General features: G+C 46.8%; 2 protein-coding genes across 7 annotated transcripts in view; both read right to left on the bottom strand.

Annotated features, from left to right (window-relative positions):
• Positions 1-173: 173 nt before the first annotated feature.
• On the bottom strand, positions 174-7,589 carry dpysl5a (dihydropyrimidinase like 5a). 2 transcript variants are annotated; one of them, XM_068338438.1, is made up of 12 exons: positions 7,483-7,589; positions 5,354-5,624; positions 3,835-4,173; positions 3,680-3,748; positions 3,264-3,308; positions 3,056-3,131; positions 2,808-2,964; positions 2,574-2,715; positions 2,342-2,484; positions 2,032-2,239; positions 1,758-1,929; positions 174-1,656 (listed from the first exon to the last, which is right to left on the bottom strand). In XM_068338438.1, the coding sequence occupies exons 2-12, from the start codon at positions 5,612-5,614 to the stop codon at positions 1,571-1,573; spliced, it is 1,698 nt and encodes a 565-aa protein (XP_068194539.1). In that variant the 5' UTR covers positions 5,615-5,624; positions 7,483-7,589; the 3' UTR covers positions 174-1,570. The 2 variants fall into 2 exon arrangements, with proteins under 2 accessions (XP_068194539.1, XP_068194540.1); XM_068338439.1 differs by having other exon boundaries at positions 1,758-1,926.
• Positions 7,590-17,064: 9,475 nt separating this feature from the next.
• The window catches only part of LOC137611429 (DNA (cytosine-5)-methyltransferase 3A-like), a 30,435-nt gene continuing 23,683 nt past the window's right edge, over positions 17,065-23,816 (bottom strand). For 3 of the 5 annotated variants that reach the window (XM_068339626.1, XM_068339623.1, XM_068339624.1), the window contains 13 exons: positions 23,080-23,236; positions 22,848-22,994; positions 22,714-22,758; positions 22,514-22,593; positions 22,319-22,431; positions 21,894-22,237; positions 21,643-21,788; positions 20,794-20,884; positions 20,568-20,716; positions 20,368-20,453; positions 20,151-20,220; positions 19,183-19,301; positions 17,065-19,109 (listed from right to left, as the gene is read on the bottom strand). In XM_068339626.1, the coding sequence (XP_068195727.1) occupies positions 18,968-19,109; positions 19,183-19,301; positions 20,151-20,220; positions 20,368-20,453; positions 20,568-20,716; positions 20,794-20,884; positions 21,643-21,788; positions 21,894-22,237; positions 22,319-22,431; positions 22,514-22,593; positions 22,714-22,758; positions 22,848-22,994; positions 23,080-23,236 (1,689 nt within the window). In that variant the 3' untranslated portion in view covers positions 17,065-18,967. The remainder of the gene's footprint in view (positions 19,110-19,182; positions 19,302-20,150; positions 20,221-20,367; positions 20,454-20,567; positions 20,717-20,793; positions 20,885-21,642; positions 21,789-21,893; positions 22,238-22,318; positions 22,432-22,513; positions 22,594-22,713; positions 22,759-22,847; positions 22,995-23,079; positions 23,237-23,816) is intronic. The other 2 variants (XM_068339625.1, XM_068339628.1) reach the window with 1 other exon arrangement.

Raw genomic sequence — 23,816 nt, 5'->3', positions numbered from 1 at the left:
TGAATTTTTTTTTTTTAAATTCATTTCAACTTTTTATAATTAGAATAAATTATGAGAATTAAAGAAGTAAAACAAATATATAAGAATAAAGATGACAACATAAAGAGATGGTGAACCGTAAAACAGAAGGAATCAAAGGTCAGGTGACTAACAAAGTGAGACTCAGGAGCCAATCAGATTTCTTGGTGGTTTATTTGCACTCAGATCATGTGATAAAAAGCTGCAACAGATGAATTGAAGGTGACGACATGTTCAGCACCAGTGTAGACGAACAGATGATGTCACACCATGATGACGTAACAGCTTGTTTACACAAAAAAACACAGTAAATTACCGTTGTTCACAATGTGCAATAAAAACTAGCAACTGAAGTTTGAACTTCATGTTTCAACCGGATGCAGGAGAAAGAAGATGAGTTAATGCTAAAATATTATTTCTACATGCTAGAAACCTCCCTGGAGCTGCTGGAAACATCTTCACACACCCCTGAGTGCTTAAATGACGGTGGTTTCATCCAGCAGAGCTCGATGCTAAATGTTCTATGGCCAAAAAAAAAACTTTCCATGTAATGAGGTTGAGGAGATGAGTTTTGAATGTTTTTTTATTGACTTGATCTTCTCTGAATGCTAACATCTCCACATGCTTCACATAAAAGGTAGCATGAAGAGTGCCGACGCTAAAAGAAATGACAGCGATCAACAAATGGGGGGGGTGAGAAAAAGGCCGTTTGGGTGAGACTTCTTTAGCTCTCTGTGGAAAATACAAAGAACGCAGCGTGGGCAGTATCAGTGCTAATAATTACCGTCGCTACGCTAACATGCACACAGGAATCGTTCACATTGAGTGGAGGTGGAAGTCTGCTGTAAACATGATTCAAATCGAGCAACTCTACACATAATGACAAATAAATAGACGTTTAAATACATGTTAAGTTCATTCGTTCAGCACGGCTCGCAGTAGAAAGACATTTGTGACGTTAAATCATGTAAAAAGGCATCTAGATAGGACATGATACAAGTGCAAAATCTGAACGTGTGAGGTAACGACCATCAAAACCGTATCCCGGCAACCGTTATTGCTAAAGACTCGTTTAAGCTTGACGTTACACACGTCTGCGTTCGTTCCATTCCGACGGCGCAGTACCACCACAGACCACAGGGGGCAGTGTTGTGGGCAGAAATTCAAGGAAGACGTGCAAAATATTTACAGACACGAAGAAGAAGAAGATGGTTTTTAAGGATAGATCATGTGACCTTTAAACCCTGTTTGTGAATTAATGTGAATTTTCTTGTCTTGTTTTTTTAATCATTTAAACGTTATAGTTTTTATCGTAGTTGGAGTTGAACCGACATATTTACGAGCATAAACGAGTCTTTACACGATCCATCAGTCAAACGAGTTCCCCTTCCGGCTCATTTCTTTATTTCTGCGACGTCACGTTAACGTTAACGTGGCGTCGTTCCGTTTGTTCTGAGTTTCCAAATAAAAACCGTGTTACCTCCACACACATTCTACGCTCCCAGAAACACAAAGGTCTGGCTTCAGCCGCCGCTCCTCTCCGGCCAATCGGTTACCAGATCCCGCTGGATCGACCTCCGGGAGGAGCGAGGATCCGAGCCGAAGACCTCTTTGGAATGTTGTCGTCGATCTGGGCTCCTAGAGGAGGAGGAGGAGGAGGAGGAGGAGGAGGAGGAGGAGGAGGAGGAGGTTAAACATGGAACAGTTCAGATACCAGGAAAGATTTCACGGGTTCTCACCAGACAGGCTGAAGCTGGACTCGTGGAGGTCCCGTTGACCCCCGTGGCGGGTGCTGGGCCGGGTGGGCGTGTCCAGATCCGGAGCTCCTAAATCCCTCCTCCCTGAGTTGACCACCGGGACGACGTCGCCGGCGTAGGGTTCCCGTTCCACCGCCTTCACCGCCTGGAGCTGCTGGGTCATAAGACGGTTATTAGAACAGAACGGAAACATCTAGAATGTGGATTGATGGGGAAGATGTGAACGGATTGTCGCCATGGCGATCGGAGCGAGAACCTTCGCTCTCTGGACCATCTTCTTGTAGAGACAATCCGGGAAGGTCCTCAGGGGGCAGAACTTTCCGGATCCCTCGGCACAGGTGAAGATCCCGTTCTCGTAAACCAGCCGACCGCGGCTGATGGTGACCAGCGGGACGCCATGGCAACGCAGGCCTTCGTAGAGGTTGACGTCTCCGCCCTGGACCTGGTTGTCCACGGAGATGGTTCTGCATCGGCGATGGAGAGAAAGATGATGAAAGCTGCAGGTGGGGCGTTCGATTGATCAATCAATCGATCGATCGATCGATGGGGGGGATCGGGTTTCGTACTTGGATCCCTCGGGGTCCCACACCACCACGTCAGCGTCAGCTCCGGGGATGATCCTCCCCTTCCTGGGGTAGAGGTTGTAGATCTTGGCGGCGTTGGAGCTGGTGACGGCCACGAAGCGATTCTCGTCCATCTTCCCTCCGATCTGTAAAAGAAATCCGTTCCTGAAACGGATTTAATTCAGGAAGTTCGTGCAGGAAGGGGTCGCGGTCGGGGTCGGGGGGGCACACGTACCACGCCCTTCTCCCAGATGACGCTCATGCGGTCCTGGACCCCCGGGAGTCCGTGGGGGATCTTGGTGAAGTCGTCTTTGCCCATGGCTCTCTGCTTGACGGTGAACGGGCGATGGTCGGACGCCACGGCGTTCAGGGTGTCGCTGCGGCGGGACAGACGGGGGGCAGGGGGGCGGAGTTTGTTAGAGCGGAGACATCGATTTCCTGGTCTAAAACGATGCTACTGTCTCCTCACTTTCCCAGCAGGCTCATCAGGATGTTGGGGGTGTTGGGGTCCAGGCGGAGGGGCGGGGCCGTGACGTGTGCGGCGGCGTGGGCCCAGTCCGGATGGTAGTACTGCATCCCATTGAGGACGGCGTGGGCCGTGGTCGTCTCACCGTGGACCACCCTACCTGTGATAACCCCCGCCCCCAAGATGGGTCAGAGTGAGCTGACTCAAAGCGTTTCTATGGCAACTGCATCTCAACAGCGAGACGGACTCACCCTGCATCTTGGCGGTCGCCACGACGTCACCGGCAGCCATACTGGAAACGTTGACGAGGTAGACCGGGCAGTGGGCCTGACACACACACACACACACACACACACACACACACACACACACACACACACACACACACACACACACACACACACACATTAAACACGATATTGATAAACCGATCTCTTCATCTGAGTCTTCCTCACTCACCCGGTTGCCGATGGTGATGGCCCGGTGGGTCGCCTCCGCCTCCAGCTGCAAGGAATCAAAGGGTCAGGCTCTTATTTTGAAGGCTGGATTGTAAATCTGTATCCTCTTTTATTTTGAAAGTTCATTTCCATGTTTTTTCATCAACTTTTCTTCCTGTTCTTTGTTGTGTTTATTGTTTATTGTTTATTGTTTATTGTTTATTGCCCTCCTTCTCTTCCCTGCTTCATCTCGTTCTTTCACCTGTCTCTGATTGGCTCCACCCCTGTCTGCCACCTGTTCATTGGTCATTCCTCACATTTAACCCGCCTTCTCCCTCTTGTTTGTTGTCTTCTGGTTGTAGTTTCACCTCCTCCCTGTGTTTTCTTGTGTTTATTCTGTTTGTTTTTTGTGTTTTAGTGTTTTAATTTTATCTTTACCTCCTCCGGACGGCTGATCTCGATCCCCTCTGGGCCACTGATTCCCAGATCCAACGCTTCCTTTGCACCCTGGGTAAAAAAATTAATCCGACCAATCAGTGCCAAAACAAACAGAACATCTTAAATTCGATCCCCACCGGCGGCGCCGGCCTCACCTCCGCCACCAGCTCTCCGTTCTCGGCGTGGACCCTCGCCACGGCGCCGATGTCCTTGCAGTGCTGCATCGCCTGGAAGAGCTCGCCGTCCCTCAGCATCAACGTCTCCTTGTAGGCCATGTACATCTGGAAGGAGTTGACGCCTTTGTCCCGCACCAGTGTCTCCATCTCAGCTAGAACCTTGGGCCCCCACCAGGTCACCCCCACATGCAGGGCGTAGTCGCAGCAGGTTTTGGGGTCGGCCGAGCTGCGGCAGTTCTCGTAGGCGTCCAGCAGAGACTCGTTCCTCTCCGGCAGAACGTGTCCGATCACCATCGTGGTTCCTCCGGCCAGAGCCGCCTGGAAGGAGAAGACGTCGATTTAACAAAATAAAGGTGAAGTCCTCTCATTTTCACCTGAAGGAATTCAAGTTTTTATTCCCCTGAATTAAATTTTCCGGTTGCTGCGACATCGGATGAGGTCAGACTGTTTTGGTGCGACTACAAGCTTCACTGAGCATCTGTCAGCTGACCCCTGAGGCACGAGAGGGGGGCTGGGGTTGGGGGTGGGGTGGGGGGTATGAGAGGTATTGTCCTCAAGCACAATGGCCCCAGTGAAAGTCTTTTGTATCCATGGAAACGGGGCTGCATTCGTCTTTCGGAACGCGGCAGCGGGCAGGGGAGGGGCGAGACGGGAGAGAATAGGGTCTGTCGCCCAGGGTCGGACGAAAGTTCCCACCGCACATCCATCCGTCATCCGTCCGTCGTCTCGAGGTCTCCGTCGTCTCAAAGAGCGAGTGATGGAAGAGAGAGAGGGATGAGTCATCACGGGGAGTCCCGCCCAGCATCGGCATCATCGCCGGCGGCGCTGATGACCCCGTGACCTTAAAATATTTTGTTGGACTCATGAAAAAACCAAAACTGACACAGAATACCCCCCAAAACACGCCTGGAGTTCCTCCTAAATCTGGATCAGATCCGGATCAGGATCCAGATTAACTCGATTAGTAACAGAAAACGGTAAAGACACGACACTGCCCCCTAGAGGCAGCTGAGATAATGCAGCTTCAGAGCTAATCAACGAATGGAGATCGTTTCTGAATTGGATTTTCCTTTCTTTGTTTCCATGGCAACAATTTGGCATTAATTTTGGTATCAGAGGAGGGGAGGGTTTGCTTCCATGTCTAGTTTTTTTATTAGCTCCACTTTGATATGTATTTCTAACTGACCAACTAACTGATCAACTAATAAAATAATTTTTTATAGGTTTATATGTCACCTGATGATGGTTCTCGCTTTAATCAGAAATAAATAAATAGTGTTTGTAATAAACAGAAATTTTGATGCTAAAATGTGGCGAAAGACGTCAAATGAAAACGCTTCTGCGCTAAAATTAGCATAAGATAAAAGTTTCTAGGTGAAAACAAAAATCTGTGATTATGAACCCCCCCCAAAAAAAAAAATCATCAGAGAAGATGAGCTCAGCAGAAAAAAGTTTGTCATATTTGACCTACTTCCCGTCTTCCTCCCTGCTCTGTTACCTTGGTGCCGCTGTAGTAGTCGTCGGCCGTGATGGCGTTCATGAAGCTCTCCTCCAGATGGACGCTGGTGTCGATGCCGCCGGGCAGGACCAGCTTCCCAGAGGCGTCGATGACTTTGGCCCCGCCCGGGATCATCAGCTCCTTCCCCACCTGCTGGATGATGCCGTTCTCGATGTAGACGTCGGCCTCCTGGGTGCAGTCGTCGTTCACCACCTTACCGCCCTTTATCAGGATCCGCACCATCGCCGAGCTGGAAGACATGGCTACAGCTCTGGACGGAGGAGGGGAAGAAAACATTGGTGCTGCGGTAAATAATTCAGCAATAAACTTGTAGAAACTGTTTCCAGCACCTCATTCTGACGCAGAGTCTAGCCGAGAGATTGATGCCCTGCGGCCGGTCTGACAGGCGCAGACTGACATCAGCCCTGGGAGGCCGTGTCAGTCGCCGCCTGTCACCTGACGTCAAGTGGAAACAACGAGGCCTTTATTTTAAGGCTGGAGCTCCGTTAAATGATGCGTAGACAAATCCATTATGGAAGGCAACCAGTGGTTCATGGTCTCCAGATGATAACCAGGGTAATGCTATACAGCAGCTAAAGCTGTTAGAAAATTCCCAAAAAAAATTACACTTATTTGTTGTTTTCGTCCTCCGGTTGATGATTTCAAGCCACGCCCAGTAGGCGGAGTCATCGCCTGGTTGATGCAACTTTATGAGGTAATGCTTATAGATGAGCCTAGCATTTACAAAATTGGTCTATTTAAGCTAACTGGAGACAAAGACTCGCTTTTTAATGCGATTTGTGACCCATACTTTTCTTTTTCTACAAAAATCTGTAATGGAGCTCCCCTTTACCAGAGCCTGGTAAGGTGCAGCTCCTCCTAAATGAAAATAATGGATGGATGGTGGGTTCTGATGAGCATGAGTTGAAAGCATCGGTATATGACAGTGGTTTCCATGACAACGATGCGAGATGGAGCTTGCATAAATATCGAACCATGAATGTAGCGCCACAGCTCTCACCGTTTTACGACTAATTTGTGGTTTAGACAACAGAAACATGAATCGATCCGTCCCAACAACTAATCTCCTCCACTTACTCTTTATTTATGTCGCTGTACATCTTTAATCTGTCACGACGGAATTAATTTAAAAGATTATTTTGATCATTAAAACAAATATCGGTCGTTAGATCTCAAGTTTATGAACTGGACCACATGGAGGTTTGGTCACGTGTTCAGATAATCGGTTATCATTTTCATCATCATCATTATTGGCTTCTGCCCCATCTGAGATATGACGTCACTTCTACACACGTGGGAATTCCGGTTCCTAAAATCTGACCCCAGATCCTGTTCTGTAAAAATAAAACTCGATTTACACCAGTGCGTAAATTTCATTAGAGATGAACTCTTCTTCTTTCCCCCCCTTCCTCTTGTTGCCCTCAACGTGCCGTGCGTGATTACGTGCGTGAGAGGGTGCGGCAACTTCACGGATGGGGGGTGGGTGGGGGGGGGGATGTGATGGATGCTACAATGGAGGAGAGGAGCGTCTCCTCCGCTCCCCACCGAAGTTTCAGTGACGCGCAGGAACATGGAGAGGAGGAGACGCCCCGGTGAACAGGTGAGACAATAAATGACAGAGAGGAGAAGGAAGTCCCCAACGTGAGGTAGAAATACATTTAAAATCGTTTTGTTTTAACTTTTAAATTCATATTTATTCCTGCTGATGCTCTAAACAAACGTCCCGACTCTCAGATGGAGACTCCTCCGTTTGTGCGTCTTGACACAAAGAACGCGTCACCACCCGCCTTCATCAGCAGCCTTAACGAGCCTCCTCTTCCTCCCGCACCATCAGGACCAGTCTGCGTCTGGTGCCCCCACCCCCACCCCCCCCCCACCCCACCCATCACCTCCTCCGGACAGGTGTGGCCCGTAGGGGTCCAGATGCCGGCTTTTTGAGGTCAGACACCCAGACGGACGCAACCAGGCCGGGAGGCGGACGAGACAAAGTGCCTCTGCCCCCCCCCACCCCGGGGCTCTGATGGAGCCGGTCCCCGTTGACAAGAACCGCAAAAACCCGCGGATAGATGAAGGTGGAGTGGAAGAGGAGGAGGAGGAGGAGCACGTACCTCCAGAACGGGCCTCCTCCGGTCTGCAAACGGGAACAGAGAGGATCGATCCCAGCGAGGTCCACTCCAGACGGAAAGCCCTCCTGACCGCTTCAGCAGCACCGCCGTCAAGCCAGCACCGACCGACGAGACGCACTTCCGGTTATGATTTCAGAATAAAAGACACCCAGCGGAAGTCGAGTTTCTGAATTAAACTGTTTAATAAATATACAGAACATGTTAAACGGCTATTTACTAAATTAAATGAACCTTTTGAATTTATTTATAATTTTTTTTCATACACTATAAACGATTTCACTGCTATTATCACAATTTCTGTTGAATTGTTAATTTATTCTACTTTTATTTTGTAGGAAAATCCTCACACTTCCTGTCTGACCTACGGTTCGCAGCATCCAATCAGCAGCTCCGACTGAAGGCTTGGTCTCCTGAGCAACCAATGGCTGTGAAGTCAGGGCGTGTCCGAGGAGGAGGGGACAGAGATGTTGACGATCAGAATAATTATGGGATCGTTATCTGTTACTATGAACGTTTTACCACATGACCGGATCAATAATTATTGACAGTTAATTTCAGCATCAGACAGGCATACGTGACGTCAGCAGCGAGTTCTACAAGCCCTCAGAGATCACATGATCACATTTTGATCACATAAAAATTTAAGCAAAGTCACGTGATTATCAATTACTTCTGTTTGAAACACCTAAATATAACATAAACAGCATCTTTCTCAAAAATGTGTTGACTTTTTTAATGTTTATTACTAAATATACTTCTTTACATCTGATGAATGAATGAATGAATGAATGAATGAATGAAGGATGTTCTTAATGTAATTAATATAATTTTTTTTCCACGAAAATAAAAATTCAATATATTCAACATTAATTTTAGATTAAATATATAGAAGACACAAAACAGTTGTGATTTTTTTTTCAACGCTGTTGAGGAAATGACAAGAAGGTGGACAAGAAGGTGTGCGTGTGTGTGTGTGTGTGTGTGTGTGTGTGTGTCCGTTAACACACACACACACCTCCGTGGAAAAACCACTGATCGATCCGTGATTTATTAAAAACTCACCATCAGCTGGAGACTTCAGTCCGTCATGGATCCGTTTAGACCAGGTCCTCCTGAGTTCAAATGTGGGCTTTATATGCGGGTCCGAACCGGGCCGATCATCAACACCCGATTTGATGCTCATCCGATTGGATGATCAATACCCCCCCCCTCATGTGTGGAGAATCATTCAATTTAGACTCCAGCACCCATGGAAACCACTCCAACCGCTACCCGTTTGAACTTTTGGCTGTCAGAAGAATATTTTTTGTGTGACGTCATGAAGACATTTTAACCTCAAAGCCCCTAAAAACGCGACCGTCGCGCTGCAGACTTCATTTCTGGTCGAGACACCAGAAAATTCACATCAAGACGGCAGAAGTCAGACAATGGAGTCAGTGAACGTGTGGTGAGCGATCCGTGTCCACACACACCTGTCAGGACTCACGGCAGCACCACAACACACAGATCACTAAATAAATCACTATCAATGCTGCTAGACGTCCAAAATGTGACAGATAATTTTATTTTTTATTTTTTTACATCTTTTTAATACCAGATCAATCCATAAATGTCTTCTTTTTTGTTATGCTTCAGTTTTATTTTCATTTTATTACCTTTTTTGTCATTAGAATCCTGATTTTAATTTTTTTTTAAAATCAGAATGTTTGGAATGTATGTTTGGAGCAATAAGATTTAATTCCAGAAACTTGGTGTCCACCTGAGCCGTTCATTCAGAACCTTCCTTCATCCATCGTTTCTCTTTAATGTAGAGTCCAAACATGATCTGATGACCTCTGACCCATGAAGGAGCTGACGTCCATCTGTTTTGTGTTGTAGGATCCCAGCGCCAGACGAAGCGCTGAAGAACCAGTCCCACCTCCCGCCCCCCCTGGAGGACGAACTCCAGCTGCTGATGGACTTCATTGGGGAGAACCTGCCCTCAGCGTTACCCGGCATGCACCCTTTATTTGCTGATCTACAACTGGACCAGTGGTTTGGAGAGAACCAGCTGGAAACGCCCTCCAGTACAGACCCCCCCACTGCTCCAGCAGAGCCCCCACAGGTTCAGGGTCCCGTGGAGGACCAGTTGGACCTTCTGGCCTCACTGGACCAGCTGGAAGGTGAAATCCCTCTAGAGGAGGCGATAGAGCTGCTTTGTGATGATTCATCCAGCAGTGACCCCCCCACTTCCCCAGCAGAGCCCCAACAGGTTCAGGGTCATGTGGAGAACATCCCAGAGGGTGTCCACTGTTACCCCCCTGCTGCTCCACCAGAGGTCCACTGTTACCCCCCTGCTGCCCCACCAGAGGTCCACTGTTACCCCCCTGCTGCTCCACCAGAGGTCCACTGTTACCCCCCTACTGCCACACCAGAGGTCCACTGTTACCCCCCTGCTGCTCCACCAGAGGTCCACTGTTACCCCCCTGCTGCTCCACCAGAGGTCCACTGTTACCCCCCTGCTGCTCCACCAGAGGTCCACTGTTACCCCCCTGCTGCCCCACCAGAGGTCCACTGTTACCCCCCTGCTGCTCCACCAGAGGTCCACTGTTACCCCCCTGCTGCCCCACCAGAGCCCCCTCAGGGTCAGTGGGGTGAACAGAACATGGTGACACCGGAGGCGTTCAGGAACCCTCTTCCTGCGGTAAGCCCCGCTCTACCTTTGATATAAATTCTTGGGGGGGTCCAGGTGACACCTTTGCAGCTCCTCTAACCTCCCGTTCTGCCGGTGCCTCCAGGTTCAGCCCCCCCCAGCGATGACGAGCCCTCAGGGTGACGTGTTTGGGACGCTGTGAGTGACACCAGAATGAAAGCAGCCGCTGACGTCTGACTGTGTGTCTGTGATCTGACGCTCGTCTCCTCTCTGTGCAGGAACCCAAAATCCATCCTCCTCCTCCAACCACCTGCGGTTCCCTCCTCTGCTGCTGCTGCTGCTTCTGCCCCCCCAGCAGGAACCTCCAACACGAGGTCCAGATGGTCAGTTTGTTGTGGAGCTTCATCCTTAATGGACTCGTCTTCTTGATTCAATCTCAATCAATCATCCATCCATGAATCCATCCATATTCAAAGGCTTATCCAGGGCCAAGTCGCAGGGGCAACAGTCTCAGGAGCGATGCTGATACTTCCCTCTCCCCAGACACCTCTTCCTGCTCCTCCAAGGGGATCCCGTTCCTTGGCAATCTGAGCGTGTCCTAGGTCTTCCCCGAGGTCTCCCAACATTTCAGCCACTTGTATTGGGGATCTTGTCCTTTCGGTCATGACCCAAAAGATCATGACCATAGGTGAGAGTAGGAACATAGATTGACCAGTAAATCGAGAGCTTCGTCTTACAACTCAGCTCCTTCTTCACCACAACAGACGTATACAGCAACATCACTGCGGAAGCGGCACTGATCCGTCTGTCAATCTCATGTTCCATCCTTACCTCACTCGTGAACAAGACCCCAAGATACTTAAACTCCTCCACTTGGGGCAAAGACTCTCCACCGACCTGAAGAGGACACACCACCCTTTTCCAGTCGAGAACTATTATGTCCAGTCTATGAGTGCCTAAGCCATAACACAAACAGGCCCCATCTTCTCCAAGTCCCGAGGAGCCACCAGACGAATGGTTGAAGTACATGAGGAAAAACTGAGTTTTTAGTTACAAGAACTAAAAGGACTAATGCCAAAATAACAAACAAAAGGATCCTATGCAAAAGAATAGTGATTAAACTAATGGGAAAACCAAATGACAGGATCTAACCATACTAACCAAATCAAAAGGAGAAAAGAATCATCAAACAAATCGGCAGTCTAACCCTACTTCTCAACCGAAAATAAGTAGCTGATACAACACGACATGTGGCAGGTTGGAAGATGGAGAGGATGAGGATCCGCTTCCTGCTGCCCTGCTTCCCACAAACAACTGCCATCTCGGATCTTTATGTATCCGGTGAGGTCTTGGCATAGCCAATTGGGAGAGGGCACAGGTGCACTCCCCCAATCACTGTCGAGTTATGGCACCAGTTAATCTGCATACATAAGGAGCAGACAGAAAAACAGGGAGCAAAAGGACAATCCCAAAACACACACAACGCCAGTCGTCACAAGAGCTGTGGCCTCGGATCTAGAAGTGCTGATCCTCATCCCACTTGTATCACACTCAGCTGCAAACTGTCCCAGTGCACTCTGATGGTCCAGGTTTGATGAGACCAACAGGACAACATCGTTTGCCAAAAGCAGAGATGAAATTGTTTGGTCCCCAAACCGGACTCCTTCTGGATCCTGGTTGTGGCTAGAAATTCTGTCCATAAAGATTATGAACAGAACTGGTGATAGAGGGCGGTCCGGTCAAAGTCCAACATGCACCTAGAACAGGCAATGCTGGCAATGCGAACCAAGCTCTGGCTTTGGTCATACAGGGACCGGACATCACTCAGCAAAGGGCCGCAAAGCCCATACTCCCAAAGCACTCCCCACAATGTACCTAGAGGGACACCATCGAATGCCACAAAACACATGTAGACTGGTTGGGCAAACTCCCATGAACCCTCCAGCACTTGAATGAAGAGTGTAGAGCTGGTCCAGTGTTCCGTGACAAAAACCGCATTGTTCCTCCTGAATCTGCGGTTCGACTATCTGTCTAATCCTCTTCTCCAGTACCCTGGAGTAGACTTTCCCTGAGGAATGTGATCCCCCTATAGTTGGAACACCCCCTCTGGTCGCCCTTTTTGAAAAGAGGGATCACGCCCTGGTCAGCCAATCCAGAGGCATTGTCCCCAACTGCCATGCGATGTCACAGAGACGTGTAAACCATGACAGTCCCTGCACATCCAGAGACTTGAGGTACTCAGGGCCAATCTCATCCACCTCAGTTGCTTTGCCAGCAAGGAGTTTGGCGACCACCTCAGTGACTTCAGCTTGAATGATGGACAAGTCTACCACTGAGATCTCAGGCTCTGCTTCCCTTGTGTAACACATGGTAGCGGGATTGAGGAGATCCTCCAAATATTCTTTACACCACCCGACAACCAACATTGTTGGCTGTGCACCGCTTCCCCCTCCTAAGGCATTGAATGGTTTGGAAGAATTTCTTCGAGGCTGACTGATAGTCGTCCTCCATGGCCTCCCGAAACTCCTCCCAGACCCGACTTTTTGCCTCCGCGACTACTCGAGCTGCAGTACGCCTGGCCTGCCTGTACTCATCAGTTGCCTCCGGATTCCTACAATTCAGCAAGATTTGATAGAAGTCCTTCTTAAGCTTGACAGCACTCCTTACTTCTGGCTGGGGTTACCACCGCGACAGGCACTAGAGACCTTGCTACCACAGCTCCAAGCAGCTGCTTCGACAATGGAGGTGGAGAACATGGTCCACTCTGACTCATTGACCCAGCCTTCTGGGGATCTGAGAGAAACTCTCCTGGAGGTGGGATTTGAAGACCTCACTGACAGAGGGTTCTGCCAGATGTTCCCAAGAGACTCTCAAAACACATTTGGGCCTGCCGAGTCTGTCCAGCCCCCTGCTCTGCCAGCGGATCCAGTTCACCACCAGGTGGTGATCGGTTGATATCTCTGCCCCTCTCTTCACCTTGAGTGTCCAATATATTTGGTTGGAAAAAACTACCTCATTGAGGAAGAAACTTAGGGCAGGACCCAGACTCTTGTGGAAAGCCATCCGCTTTGACTAGTTTTCTACCAACACGTTGTGTGTGGCCCTTCTTGTCCACGTTCCTCTGCTAACGTCAGCTCTCTGATGCGTCACAGGATTCGTCGCAAGTCTGACGGCTCCAGTCTGTACGTGAAGAAGCCTCCGAACGCCTTCATGCTGTTCCTGCAGGAACACAGGACGAATGTGGACCCCAGCATCCAGTGCCAGGGGAGCGGCGTCGTGAACGCAGCTCTGGGACAGCAGGTAGCAGCATCATCAGCATGTGTGTTGATGCGCGTCTGCACACGTTTGTGTGTGTTTGTGTTACCACTAAGTGTGTGTGTTGTCGTCTGTCCACAGTGGAGGTTGTTGTCACAGGAAGAGAGGAATATATATTACGCTAAAGCCGATCAAACCAGAGAAATCCACATGAAGCTGTACCCAGAATGGTCGGCCAGAGATAACTATGTAAGTAGAGCCCCCTCCCCCTCCCAATCCCACAATGCTTCACTCTCTACATCATCACCACACACATTGTGTCTGAGATCTGATCAAACTTCATGTTTGCTTTTGTGCAGGGCAGGAGGATGAGGACCAGGAGACGTTCTGCTTACAGCAGAGACTGGGCTCCACTGCAGCAAATATACAATTATACTGGTTTCATGCAGCAGTAGTAGTTTAATAGAGGTCTCCCTCTAGGCCTCCTGCCTGGCAGTTCAAAACTCAGCATCCTTCTACCAATATATTCACTATCTCTCCTCTGGACATGTCCAAACCATCTCAGTCTGGCCTCTCTGACTTTATCTCCAAAACCTCTAACATGTGCTGTCCCTCTGATGTACTCATTCCTGATCCTATCCATCCTGGTCACTCCCAGAGAGAACCTCAGCATCTTCATCTCTGCTACCTCCAGCTCTGTCTCCTGTCTTTTCTTCAGTGACACTGTCTCTAGACCAAACAACATCTCTGGTCTCACCACAGTTTTGTACACCTTTCCTTTCATTGAAATAAATAAGAATAATTGAGTTACTTTTCTTTCAATAATTTGAGATGCACATGACAGAGTTTTACAGTTGTGGACACACTTGTTTAAGTGAAACAGGTGTCGTCCAGGTTTTCTAGCAGCTGATTTTCCAAGTTCTTTGAACACACACACACACACACACACACACATACACACACCATGGAACACTGTCATTGGACACAGGGCGACACACTCCAGTTTAGTGGTGATTTAATCATAGTGGACACTTTATGTGTGTGTATAATAACAGGAATCCACATGTTCATAAGCTTAAATATCAATTAAAAACATCTGGATTTAATTGATCAATATGAATAAAAAGGCCAGAAATTGTCTTGATTGTTTTGCACAAAAACAATACATTTATTCAAGTGTTCTCCAGCACAAGTACATACGGAGCCTTTATCTTCTCTCGGGACACTAAACATAAGTGTGGGGGGTGGGGGCAAGGTGGAGAATGGCTGCTACATTTGCTGTACCAACTGGGAAAAGCGTCAAAAGAGTCATGACAGAAGTAAAGTCACACAGCATCACTGAATACAGATTGACCTGTCCTGAACAGAAACTTAAAATGATGCTTCCGATTAAAAAGAACAAAACAACATTCTGACATGGAGAATAGCTCGGCGTGGAATGTAGGATTAAGAAGCGATGCGTATTAAGCATATATTATGCTACAGTAAAAGTTATTACCGTTTTTTTTCTCACACAATTTTTTCCCACAGATAAGCACCAACTACAGCAATCTCTAGTCTAAAACAATATAGGAAACCTTTCATTATTTGTTATCCTTATTTTTTTTCAAGTACAAAGTTAAAATGCCTTTGTTAATATATTTATATGAGTGAAATAATTTTCCGTTACTACAAGGAACTTAAAAAAAAAAACAGTCATTGTCAAGATGTGTTTATTTCTCTTCCAATCAAATATACTTTCAATGATTAGATAAAGTTTTTAGCACCATCGGAAAAAACACCTAAAAACCCTCTTTTTTACAAAAAGAAAGAAAAACACCACCATGTAGGGCTGTGCTGTGAAGCCGAGACCATCCGTCTGAAAACGCACTAATTCAGGTCACATGACAAAAAAAAAAAAAAAAGACGAAAGTTGACTCTAAGCCTCCCTACGTCTAACGCTCAAAGCACGTTTTGAATCAAAATTTGATTTTTTAAAAAAGTTTTTACACCAAAATGTTCCTAATTTGATGAAATATATATATATTAGCAAAAGAAATATTTTTGTACATCTCATACGTAGTTAAAAGACAAATAAATTGAAATGTGGACAAATCTATGTACAAAATGTACAGACATGAGGAGGAGGGGAAATAATGCTGCGTTCAAAGACGTGGAAAATTTCTACACAGCTCTGTTGACTGGACATATCAACACCCAATCAGGCGCATATCAATAAAGCTGGAGCACGCTAGTGGACAAATATTATTACAGAAGCAAAAAAAAAATTAATATCAGTCAATTTTATGGTTATATCAATAATAACACGTCACACCCAACAGTTATTCATTTCTTAAAATGAAATAATGGTGCCTCTAAATTTACCTTCCTGATGATGACGATTTCAATCACCATTTTGTCTTGAGTCAGAGCTGGAATTGCAACATTTCCAACTCGTCCTGAACGCAGCACAACATTCCATTAACGTATCGCGAGGGCGTGATGGCAATAAGGTCACTTAAGAACTTAATTACATTAAGAAATTAAATTTAGAATCTTAAATACGATATAGATTAGTGATAACATCTTTCTTTAATTACTCTTTGAGTGTCAGTTTTTCGTTTTGACAAACTGCAGCCTAAATTCTCCGTATTTTTATTTATTTATTTTTGTAGCTTAAGAGAATTCAGTTTGTGCATCCAACTTTGGATCGATGTGACGATTAGAGGTTCCTTTATGCTCCGTCTACGTACAAAAATAAACACACCCACATGCCGCCACGCGGCTTTATGTTGGTGTCGAGCAAAAAAATCCCAATTCAAAAAACATTCTGTTAAAAAAAAGAAAAGAAAAAGTAATCATTCACAGATGCTTTTCGAATAGGAGCTGTATTCCACTAGGGGGCAGCGAAGAGTCATAATTTAAGCACATATTCAAATAGATAAAAAGCAGAAGTAAAGATGTATAGTGGCTTGTGAGACCAATCCTCAACATGTGCGGACGGAGTTTTAGCTTTTTCACTGTTTATTTTTTGTGTCTGTAGACGCTTGTCGCATCTTGCTTGAATCATGGCTACACTGCCCCCCCAGTGGCTTACAGAGGTACTGCACCGTTTTGCCCGTAAATGTAAAAAATCTGCCCAAATAAGGACCGAATGAACGCAGAGAACGGATGAAAAGCCCCACCCGTATCCGTTTTCAACGCCGAGCATAAGTGAGCCCTAATCAGCGACATTAGCCGTCCTTCACAGGGGACAAAATATTATACAATCTTAATAGAAATAGACATTCTTTATCGGGGTAGCGACATACTGAGAGACCAGTATGGATGACGGTGGAGGGGAAAGGGGTCAAATCATACAGGTTTCACATATGAAAATCCATTCTTTACTTCTATTGGCACAGCCCTACTACTGTATACAAAAAGTTTTACACGAGGGTAGATCAGTTCACATCACTTTTTTAAAAAATATCGAAGAAATAAAAAGAAAGGATGCATATAAAAGTGCTTTATAATGTTGATAAAGCAGCACAAAGTTGCTATAAAAAGGTAGAAGAACTTTGTGAAGCTGCACCATGTTGTTGAGGATTCGCACCTGACGGGTTCCAGAGGCGGAAGTCGAGCGAGCGAGCGAGCGCGCCTGCTCGTACAGTAATGTCATTGGTCAGGGTGAAACTAGAAAAGAAGTTTCACGCGTGTTTCTTTTTTTTTTGTTTGGTTTTTTTTTTTGTTTTTTTTTTTGTTTTTGGATGACAAAAAGCATCATTTCCCATGTGGCTGGTTTGTGCCTGAGTGTGACAAGGCGAGGCTGAGAGGTTCAATGAGCACCAGTACAAACGGTATAAAAGCTCTGCCACTCCCAGTTAACAGGAAGAGAACTTTAGTAAAAATTTTCCAGCAACAAACAGCTCTGTATTGTCGAGGGTTGCAGCGCCACATGGGCGATGATGTGTGTCATCATCTCGGAGCACCATGGTATTGGAACCATATTACAGTAGTACCGTTATCACCTTCAGTTATGTATAGAAACTGTAAACAAAGAGGTATATGTGATCTGGTGCTTTGGATTCTTGGAGACTCTCCTCACACTGAAATCACCTCAATCTTCACATCTCGGCGAGGCTCAGTAGCTGGAAGCGCGGCGCCGGCAGGGTTAATTTAGTCTGATGCAGTCTCAGTCACGTCCTCATTAGTCCTGTCCTGTGTGGTCACATGATCCGGTGTGAAGTCCAGTTTACACTAAAAGTTTCCTCTTTTATGTTCTCAAGGTTTCAGTCAATCAGTTGAACCAAATCAATGATAACTGTCATTGATTCTGATCAGGTTGATCTGATCATTATTTGATAAAAGTAGCTCTAATGATTCAGACGCAACTCTGCAGGAAGTTTTTGTTCTGATGACGTCGCTTTAAGGAACGCATTCTGATTGGCTGATTGATTCTGACCTACTTTCACCAAGTCAGTGTGCCAGGTTCTGACCTGATTATAGTTTGATGGTTCGGTTAGGAAAGAACCGGGTACTAGATGGTACTGTTAGGAAAGAACCGGGTACTAGATGGTTCCGTTAGGAAAGAACTGGGTACCAGATGGTTCTGTTAGGAAAGAACCGGTTACTAGATGGTTCTGTTAGGAAAGAACCAGGTACTAGATAGTTTTGTTAGGAAAGAACCGGCTACTAGATGGTTCTGTTAAGAAATAACCGGGTACTAGATGGTTCTGTTAGGAAAGAACCAGGTACTAGATGGTTATGGTTTTGTTAGGAAAGTACCGGCTACTAGATGGTTTTGCTAGGAAAGAACCGGGTACTAGATGGTTCTGTTAAGAGGAAACCGGCTACTAGATGGTTCTGTTAGGAGGGAACCGGTTACTAGATGGCTCTGTTAGGAAAGAACTGGTTACTAGATAGTTCTGTTAGGAGCGAACCGGCTACTAGATTGTTCTGTTAGGAAAGAACCGGCTACTGGATGGTTCTGTTAGGAGGGAACCGGCTACTAGATTGTTCTGTTAGGAAAGAACCAGCTACTAGATGGTTCTGTTAGGGGGGAACCGGCTACTAGATGGTTCTGTTAGGGGGGAACCGGCTACTAGATGGTTCCAATAATCTTTGGCCCCTACTCCCTACACTACTGATTGGTACGGTCCTTTGGCTCCGCCCCCTTTGGGCGGAGCTCACTATCTTTCGTTCCTCTAATATTTTTGCTCTTTTTTTTTCTTCTTTAAAGACGGATTTTTGGAAAACATTATTTTAAAACAACATAGTCGTGTCTATTTCTGCGTATTTTGTCAGAGTTTATCCACAGTTGTGTCGTTTCGGTTGTTCGTCAACGTCTTAGTGGACAAATTAACCCCCGGCGGCGCCGCACGGATCTCATCTTTTGGGTCTTTCCTAACGTCTGTCTGGAGAAGAACGTCTCGAGTATAGCTTGCACAAACAAATCAACAATACTTGATAACACTGCTAAAAGGTAAAATGACATATCAAAATTAAATAGAATTACAAATACAAGAAATAATGTGAAATCTATGCTCACAAATTATACGGGAGTATAATCTGAGGATCAAGGCTCTGGTTTCTAGTCACGACACACCTAACTGGTTCAGCTCAGACACAGGAGAAGTAATCTTTGAGTGGTGCAAACAGGTGGCGGATGACCGGGACGCTCCACGACCGGCCCAGCAGCCTCTGCCTCGCCAGACGGCTCATGTTGGACACGTCTGTGTAGTGGACCGGGAAGCCGAAGACCCTGAGAGGGAAACCAGAGCGGAGGTCAGTCCCAGAATCCACTGAAGGAGGTCCGGCGGGCGGCGTGGACGTACCTCTCCATCTCAGTGCACCAGAGAATATCCTCCTTCTCGTTCATGTAGACGGGGAAGTGCTGGTCCTTGCCCTGTTTGATGGAGTTGGACCTGGTGGTGATGGTCCTCACCTTGTCAAACTGGTAGAGAGGAAGTCCAAGCAGCTCATCATTCGATGCATTAAAACAGAGGTGTCAAATCATTTTCACTGAGGGCCACATCTGTATAATGGCTGTCCTCAAACTAATAAATGTAACTAAATATAACTCAATGTAATCCAAGTTACAAACGTTACAGTTGCACAGAAAAATGTTTGCTTGTTTCTCTGCTATAACATAAATTCCATTCATCTGTCAGTTTATGAAATTAAAGGGATTATAGGTCAAAGCACACTTTGACTTATTTATTTTTAGACACTCTGACCTTTTATGCTCTCGAGGGCCACATAAAATGATGTGGTGGGCCACATTTGGCCCGTGGACCTTGAGTTTGACAGGTGTGCAGTAAAAGCTGACATTTACAAACCAAACACAGCAAAGGACGAACTTTCTCAACAGACAACTTATGTGTCAGAGAGGTTCTGTTATTTCCTCCGTAAGTAATTTTGATGAAATATTCATAATTTTATGTTTATTTCAATACTTTGAACCAGAATATTTTTGGGTTGGATAGAGTTTACATGAAGAAAAAGCTCATTTTCACATCACTTTGCTTGTGCAAAAGTCACCACAGGAATATTTGAGTTGACTTGTTCCTCTCAGGAGAATCAATCAAATATTAAAAAGGCGCAGTTACAGCCAGACCTGTTACCTCAGGCTGCCACTGGGGGGCGCCCGTCTACACAGATCCTCAAAGACCAGGAAGGCGTCGGAGCTGAAGGAGCTCAAATATGAGTGTATGAGATGAAACGAAAGCTTTCAGTGAGACCTGAGGGGATGATGAAGGTGATAGTGATGATGATGATGTTTCACAGTGTGTGTTTTTGTTACCTTGGCTGTTCTTCCGTGTTCTAAACAGCCCTGGAGGTCCAGCTTGTCAGTGTACATAGCAGTGAGAGGCCTAAAAGGGGACAGAATGGGTTGAAAAGTATTTATATTCTCTGAAAATGCAGCACAAATAAATACTGATGAAAACTTCAGACCAAAACGTAAAGCAATAATAGTATAAAAATCTAAATTTGGTTACTGTATAACCCAGTTCACCCACCTGTTCATGCCGGGGAGGTTACCCCAGAAGTAGCGAGCCCGGTGGGCGGCGGACACTTCCTTCGCGTCTATCATCACCGGGTTGCACTGAAATCCAAAAGAAGGAAATCAAACGAGGTCAGACTCTGTTTTTATGTCACCTCCATCACATCACACCTCTACTTCCACCAGGTGTGACCAGGTGTAACAGCTCCCACTGACCTCTAGGAAGCGAGATATGTCCCTCTTGTCGCTGACGCCCATGGCGACGACGTTCTCAAACAGCCAGAAGAACGGCCGGTCGTCGCCGTCCTTCGGCCGAGCCTCGTGGACCAGCCGGTAGAACTCAAAGAACAGGCGTCCGGTTCCCTCTGTGGGACACAAACAGTCCTGACACGGTGCCGACGCTCAGATGCTGGGGAGACTGTTGCATCATGGGTAAACCTACCATAAAGACCTTTCCTAGCAGGGTTGACTATAGAGAGGTCATTGCATGGACTTCCACCTATAACCAGGTCGAAAGGACCCCACTCGTGTATCTGCAAAGATAAAGACACAAAGAGAAAGAGATGAGAAAAAAACACCAATACATGGATAAAGAGATAAAGACAGAGAGAAGACGGATAAAAAGACAGAAATAGAAAGACAACTAAAGCAATAAAGTTTTTAACTGTTACTTTATCTACACATGTAGAGCAATTAAGATAAATGCAGAGATAGAGACAGAAATATAGATAAAGAGATAGATAAATAATGATAAAGAAATAGAAACAGATAAAGATGGAGATAGATAAAGAGATAAAGATAGGTAAAGAGATAAAGATAGACAGAGATAGATAAAAATAGATACAGACAGATAAAGATAAAGATAAAGAGATGAAGATAGATAAACAGAGACAGATAAAGAGATAAAGATAAAGAGAGATAAAAATAGATATAGAGACAGATAAAGATAGAGATAAAGATAAAGATAGATAAAGATATAGAGACATAAAGATAGAGATAAAGAGATAGATAAAGATAAAGAGATAAAGATAGATAAAAAGAAAGACAGATAAAGATAAGGAGATAAAGATAGACAATAATAGAAAAATTAAGGCAGATAAAGAGATAAAAACAGACAGAAATAAACATAGGAAACGATAAAGAGATAAAGGGACAGAGACAACGAGATAAAGACAGAGACATATAAATGGATAGAGAGAAAGAAACGGATACAGACGTAGAGAGAGAGGTCATGTGACCCCGGCTGAAACCATCACGTGACCACCGGAGCAAGAGGAGAAACCTAACTCACGTGTTTGCGCGTGACGTTCCTCACGTCTCCTACATACATGATGCGACCCTGATGCCGGACCACGCCCACCGTGATGGAGTCCTCACACACTTCAGACGCCACGTAGCGATCCACCTTGATGCCCAGTTCCTTCAGCACCAGCAGCCCTGCACACCGGGGGGGTCAAAGGTCAGCGGGATGTTAAACCCTCATGATGATGACGGTGTGATTTAACCACACAGGAACTTATTTATCTTCATTAGCCGCCTCACCTGTTGCTATGCCGTCAAACAGCGACAGGACGCGAATGGGCTTCCTCTTCTCCACCATGACGGGGGGGTAAACCTTTGGCGTTTCCTGAGGGGGGCGACATTGAGGACGAAGGTCAACCTCAGTCAGAGGAACGCCACACATTTGAGCCCAACTACTCACAAAATCTTGGTCGTGATTATTTGCAAAGAAGTGCTGGAGGCGACTGGGCCAGTCGGCGCGGCGGCCCAGCAGCCCGAACGAGCCCTTCTGACTGCACATGAAGCAGTTCCACGGGTCCTCCTTGATGGCGGCGTGCGCCGCCCCGTGACCCACGAGGAGGTCGACGCACTCCACGCAGAAACACCTGAGACAGAAGCGCTTCATTAGGAGGTGCGTCCCAATACTTAAGCCAATTACGCAGCTATTGGAAGTCCAATTGCCTCACCGGCAGCAGTTGTTGTTGCCACACATGAGCACCTCGCGGCCGCCGCAGCAGATGGTGCAGTACGACTGGTAGCCGTCGTCGTCGTACTGGTAGGCGCACTCCAGGAAGCAGTTCTGTGGGAAAACCAGTCTGGTTTTGCGTGGGAACGTCCAGGCGTGGTCTGCGCCGATTATTTTCGAGGCGAGTGGGATTTACCTTACAGCTCTGACACATCCCCCCGGCGAACAGCGGGTGCTCCAGGCTGACGTTCAGACTCCCACAGGAGATGCAGATGTCTGCAGACGGAGGAGAGGAAGTTGAGAGAGGGATGGCGGCGCCACGGCGCCACGGAACGATCCGTTTTGTTCAGCACAACAACAACAACAACAACAACAAAAAAGAGAAGCTTCGCTCACCTTCGATGCTGCGGCACTTCTGTCTCACTTCGTGAACGAGTCGCTCTGCAACGCGGCACCAGATGAGAATTATGGGTAAGTGTAAATGTGATCACATGATGCGTGGAGAAAGCATCTGAAGGAGGTCGTCTCACCTCGCGTCCTCTCGTCGATGATGTCCTTCACCTTGGGTTTCTCCGCTGTGCTTTTGCGAGGCTTTTTGGCCGGAGGGGGCGTGTAGGCAGCGGCTTCAGGCTCCACCCACATCTCAGGGTAGACCTCTTTGTATGGGTTACGCTCCTCTGGGAGGGGGCCGGGTATGAGACCGTTAAGGGCACTTACGGATGAGGAACACCAGAGGCGGCGGCGGCGGCGGCGTCCCCTTACCCTCTGGCGGCTCTAAGGCCTTCGGTCCGGTGGGCTGGAACCCCGCCATCGCCCACTCGATCATCTGCTTGTTCAGCATCTCCACTGACTTGGAGGTTTCGGTTTCGTCGCTGTCGGGGCAGGTCATGAAGGCTTTACCCGCCCGGCTGCTGGCGACCTGCCGACGAAACGTTCAAGGAGTTAAAAAAAACCAAACAAACTAAAACTTTCTAAAACTGGTTCGTCGAATCCTTTCTGTTGCCTTCAGGTGAAAACAGATTTTTCCAGCTTTGCGTTTGAAAACAATTATTATCTTAAAGATTTGTGAAACGTCCTCCGGCTAACCGTCCATCTGCACCTCCTGAAGGCCCGTCTTTGTTTCTGGGTCCTACTGTGAACCTCATGTAAAGCATCTCTCAGTTGTTTTAAGGTCCTTCTTTGATGTTTCGGATCAACGTCTTATTGAAAACAGCTTCCTTCAGCTTCGGCTCAGTCCAAACCCTTCCTTTCTTTTTTTTTTAAATGAAGACTCTCAGATGGCCCCCGCGCTTTTATCACTTCCATCCTCGACTTACTGCAACTCATTGTCCGCTGGAAGGACTTCTTTTATCCAAGTCGGTCCGGAAAGCAGCTGCTGGTCGGCTGACAGGCGCAAACGCGAAGATACGACCGCGCGTCCGGGTTTTATTACGACATTTACCGGCTGGTTTTAAATGCATGAATAGATCGACGCCGGCGTCTCTCAGAGACGACGCTAC

Source organism: Antennarius striatus, chromosome 17 (genome assembly GCF_040054535.1).
Source record: "Antennarius striatus isolate MH-2024 chromosome 17, ASM4005453v1, whole genome shotgun sequence".
In the NCBI taxonomy this organism is placed as follows: Eukaryota; Metazoa; Chordata; class Actinopteri; order Lophiiformes; family Antennariidae; genus Antennarius; species Antennarius striatus.
The sequence above is the reverse complement of the archived record's forward strand: the minus strand, read 5'-3'. Positions and strand labels throughout refer to the sequence as shown.